The sequence below is a fragment of the Chanos chanos genome, chromosome 11, assembly GCF_902362185.1.
Source record: "Chanos chanos chromosome 11, fChaCha1.1, whole genome shotgun sequence".
NCBI classification, from domain to species: domain Eukaryota; kingdom Metazoa; phylum Chordata; class Actinopteri; order Gonorynchiformes; family Chanidae; genus Chanos; species Chanos chanos.
The window spans coordinates 13,870,116-13,875,115 of NC_044505.1; the positions used below are offsets into that span (position 1 = coordinate 13,870,116).

Here is a 5,000-nt window from a genome sequence, read left to right on the forward strand (position 1 = left end):
AAAAAAAGAGGCTATAGTTTTATCGAAATGTCATAAAGTAAAAGGATATTAAAGAAATAAACTATGAAAAATGCCATAAAAGAAAACCAGGAACATCCTATCATTTAAAAGGATACAGGGAGTAAAACAGCATGTATAATTTTTTGTGAAACGGGACTATTTGTTGACTTCTCGTAAGCACACCGGTCTACAGGCCTCGCGTGGGCCCAAATGTCGAACATTATTTTGGGGTTCTACCTACATGACACCTCTAATTTTGGCAGTCGATTTACACGCCTGATTGACTTATGCGGCAGCACATACAGTACGTTTAGTCGGAGTCAGAGACGGCGCATTTTTACCAATTCCGACTCCGACTCCAGTAACCCAATCATTGCTTCCGATTCCTACTCCACGACTCCGACTCTGACTGCACAGCACCGATGCCTACACACATGTGCATACACATATATCAGTTCACACACACACACACACACACACACACACACACACATGCTAACACACAGAAACAGTTACTCACACATACACACACACACACACACAAACAGACACATATAGAAGGACACAGAATACTGATGATGCTTAAGAATTATGTATCACATGTTCATTCTCTCTCATACACACACACACACACATACGGATGCATGCACGCATCCACACACACACAAACATACACACACACACAAACATACACACACACACACAAGCTAATGCTCCCGTAAGCAGGATTTTCATCAGGATGAATCCATGTGTTCCTGTAACCTTTGTCAATAACAGTACCACAATTCAACTCTTGAATTCAACTCTTTACTCATTCACAGTGTAATTTAGTTTGTGAATATATGTACTTGGTTCTCTGAATTTACAGGGTTCTTGGAAAGGTATTCAGTAGAGATTTGGAGATTTTGTAGTGTATTTATGACTGATAATGTGCTTTACTGATCTAATCTCTCTCTCTCTCTCTCTCTCTCTCTCTGTTTTCTCGCTCTCTCTCTCTTTCTCTCTGTTGCAGTGTAAACTGGACTATCAGGCATGCATTTCAGGGAAGCAGATTTCAGTTAAATGTACAGGACAGTGTCCCTGCCCAACTCAGATCACGCAGAACTCAGCCGAGAACAACGGTACACACACACACACACGCGCGCAGAGAGAGAGAGAGAGAGAGAAATATACTTGCACAGTCCTTACTGAGTAAGACAAACTTTTATATTTTGTTACTATTTATCACACCATCCTGCCGAGCCTGTGAGAAGTGGGTGGTTTGTATTGTTCTCTTGGTGTGTGTGCGTGTGTGTGTTTGTGCGTGCGTGTGTGTGTTTGTGCGTGCGTGTGTGTGTTTGTGCGTGCGTGTGTGTGTTTGTGTGAGTGAGCTGCTCAGAGTTCTTCCAAATGGGATTATTCAAGAGAACAATTTTGTTTCAAAAACCAAACTGTTCTCCGACAGGTTTTTTTTTGTTGTTGTTGTTTTTTTTTTGTTTTTTTTTTTTGATTTACCACAAATCCCTGAGAAACCCATTAAAAGTTTTCAGCATGAGAGAATGAAGAGGAAGAGGGGAGGGGTTGTCAAGGGCCGAGTGAAAAAGAGAGAGATATAACCAAAGGGCAGGAAAGGATTAAAGGAGGGAGAGAGAGATAGAGAGAGACAGACAGACAGACAGAGAGAGAGAGAGATACCTGCACTGAAATTCTGACCTTTTTTGTTTGAGGGTTTTGTTGGTTTTTTTTTTAAGTAATTAGAGAATGGAAGTGAACCTTTAACCCCAATTCACATCAGTGGAATACAGTGCTCTCCAGTTCCCCTGACCACACCCACACCACACATCATAATGCATGTTCTGGACACACAGATTTCATATAGCCAGCATCTCCATTAACGTATGTTATGACTGAACTGTATCTACTGAAATATGTGATGTAGTACTAATACACTGTGTATGTGTGTGTGTGTGTGTGTGTGTGTGTCTGTGTATGTGTGTGTTTGTGTGTTTACAGAATGCACTGATACAGAAATTAAAGGAGTGGTAAGCAAGCTGAGAGACTGGTTCAAAGTGCTCTACGAAAATGGAAACACAAACAAGAAGCTCAAGTTCCAAAGACCAGAGAAAAGTAGGGATAACACACACACACACACACACCTCCACACAGACACAGGCACACACACACACACACACACCTCCACACAGACACACACACCTCCACACAGACAGAGGCACACACACACACACACACACCTCCACACAGACACAGGCACACACACACACACACACACACCTCCACACAGACACAGGCACGCACACACACGCACACACACACAGGCGCGCGCGCACACACACACACACCTCCACACCTTATTTGAATGTCTGTTAATGAAAAATGTGTTTTCCCATATCGAATTATTAATATATCTGAATTCTTCTCCTGTAGACTGGATGTGTTGGGTCTGTTTTGAAGCAAATTATGACTCACTTGAACACATCAGAATGAAACATCTCTTCGTTTTGATCCATATTTTCCTCCTTCTCTCCTTCTCTCTCTCTCTCTCTCTCTCTCTCTCTCTTTCTCTCTCTCTCTCTTTCTCTTTCTCTAGAGTTAGACATGAGTAAACAGGCCATCTGTAAGGATTCACTGGGCTGGATGTTCACTCGTTTGGACACAAACTTTGACCTGATGCTGGACCAATCAGAATTGTCCAGTCTGTCACTGGATAAGAGTGACCCCTGCACCAAAGCCTTCCTCCAGTCCTGTGACACCTTCCCTGACCAACTCATCTCCAGCAACGAGTGGTGCTCCTGTTTCCAGAGACAGCAAGGTATATACACACACGCACACACACTCAGACACACATAAACACGCGCGTGCCCACGCATGGGCGCACACACGCATGCACGCACATACGCATGCACACACTCATACACACATAAACACACGCATGTGCTCACGCGCGCGCGCGCAAACACACACACACACACACATACACATACACACTCAGACACTCAGACACACATGAACACGCACACACACACCCACTCACACACATACAGGCCCTCCTCACCTGTTGCCTCATGAGAAGTGGCCATTCAGTAAGACATGGACATTTTGTTGTCATACTTGCATTTGAAAACTCAACAGTCTAGCTATAAATATAAAAATAATGAAAAATAAACATTTTAAAAAGCAATGCTCCATATTCACAACAGAATTAGAGAAAAAAAAGAGGACAAGAAAACGCGAATGCCGCGTACAGTGATTGGACCCGACCTTTTTTCAAAGCGGGGCCAAGATTATTGAATTAGAATGTCCTCAGAAAACTTTAATGTTTGATATTTGAAGCCTCCTGACTCATTTCCCTTGTCAAATAACTCATCTCCACCCCTCCCGAATAATCCGTTTCAGATTCCCCCTGTCAATCAGAGATCGCCAGCATCAACACACAACAGGCCGGGAAAAAACTACTGGGTGAGACGTTTCATCATTCATCCTCATTTCATTTTCTTTTTTTTGTCGTTCGGTTCGACCGGTTTCTGACACGGCCGGTACGATTTCTCCGCCAATCAACACACTTCACAGAAAAACCACTTCACAGTGGCGCCAGGCGCTGGTTTACAGAGCAGGGGCGCGTGCTTTTAACCCCTGCAGGACCGCGTTTGCCGATCTCCGCTCGACTGCGTACGACCGCGCTCCCATTGGCGAGCGCGTTTACCAGAGTCACGCCTCTCGAACGTGGAAAATGAATCCGCCCGAAGGAAAGTGCGTGTTAACCTCACTTATCTCGACTTAGGCGACTGCTGTGTGCCAGAGAAGAACAGAAGTTTTTTGGAAATTCCAAATTTGCATTCCAAATTAGGGGAAATGGGTCAAATGAAGTAGCATTGGTAGATTTGTATTACAACACATATACGAGCGAAAGTGTGCATGTTTTCAAACAACTACTGCTACCCATCTGTCTCTCTATCTCACTCACTCATTTTCAAAGCCGCTCAGCCTAATTATGGTCAGTGTTCATTGGGCAGAAAGGTGGGGAAACACCATGGACAGGTCGCCAGCAGGGCAGACACACATTCATGCCTAGGGGCCATTTAGTGTCTCCAGTTCACCTAACCTGCACGTCTTTGGACTGTGGGAGGAGGAAGCCCACGCAAACACGAGGAGAACACGCAAACTCCACCCTGGCTACCCACTGCACCACTGTCTTTGTGTATCTGTGTTTGGATGTCAATGAAAGAAAGCTGTCTATGTGCAGTTCTGTCAGAAATCTTTTTTTTTCTGTTCAGACCTGATCTTCCTGCTGTAGAGACTGTATGCTAAAGTACAGTAGATGTGAATGAATCTCCAGGGTTCATAGACAGAGTGTTTTTACGACACACACTCACCCACAGCTCATATCGCTCCTCAAATCAGCCTTATGCAAATGAGGCCGTGGTCGATAATGAGCCAACATATGCAAATTTTATGAATATGCGTGACCATGTGATAATGAGATGCGTTTGATCGTGCACGATAGCTTTGTATGATAGTCTTTATCTTGTAACATGATCTCTGGAACATGGAAGAGAGCTGTTTTTTTTTTTTTCTTTTTTATAGCACAGATAACAAAAGCCTTACGGAAACGAACGTGAATAGCGAATGTGTTTTGTTTGTTACACGGAGGAGGTGACTCTGGCTAAAGGGGGGGTGTGTGTGTAATTTGAAAGTCGAGATGAAATTGGACATGAAAAGTGGGATATTTTTAACCGTCGCTGCTCCCACGAGTGGAACGTAGATAGACAGCATATAGCTCTAGGCATCAGATTATAAAAAGACTAGGAAAAATGATTGTACTGCTTCAGCTCTCTGCTGAGATGGTGTCTGTGTGTGATGCGTGTGTGTGTGTGTGTGTGTGATTGTGTGTGTGTGTGTGTGTGTGTGTGTTGAGTCATACCAGTTCAGTTCTTTGTTACATACTGATGTTTTTCACAAAGAAAATATTTTGTTTAAACAAACATCTGATTCTCTCACTCTCT

At 43.6% G+C, this 5,000-nt stretch overlaps 1 protein-coding gene across 2 annotated transcripts in view; it reads left to right on the forward strand.

The window, feature by feature from the left end:
- The window catches only part of spock3 (SPARC (osteonectin), cwcv and kazal like domains proteoglycan 3), an 18,221-nt gene that overhangs the window by 12,153 nt on the left and 1,068 nt on the right, over positions 1 to 5,000 (forward strand). For both annotated transcript variants that reach the window (XM_030788081.1, XM_030788079.1), the window contains 4 exons: positions 1,013 to 1,121; positions 1,993 to 2,106; positions 2,588 to 2,809; positions 3,394 to 3,456. In XM_030788081.1, the coding sequence (XP_030643941.1) occupies positions 1,013 to 1,121; positions 1,993 to 2,106; positions 2,588 to 2,809; positions 3,394 to 3,456 (508 nt within the window). The remainder of the gene's footprint in view (positions 1 to 1,012; positions 1,122 to 1,992; positions 2,107 to 2,587; positions 2,810 to 3,393; positions 3,457 to 5,000) is intronic.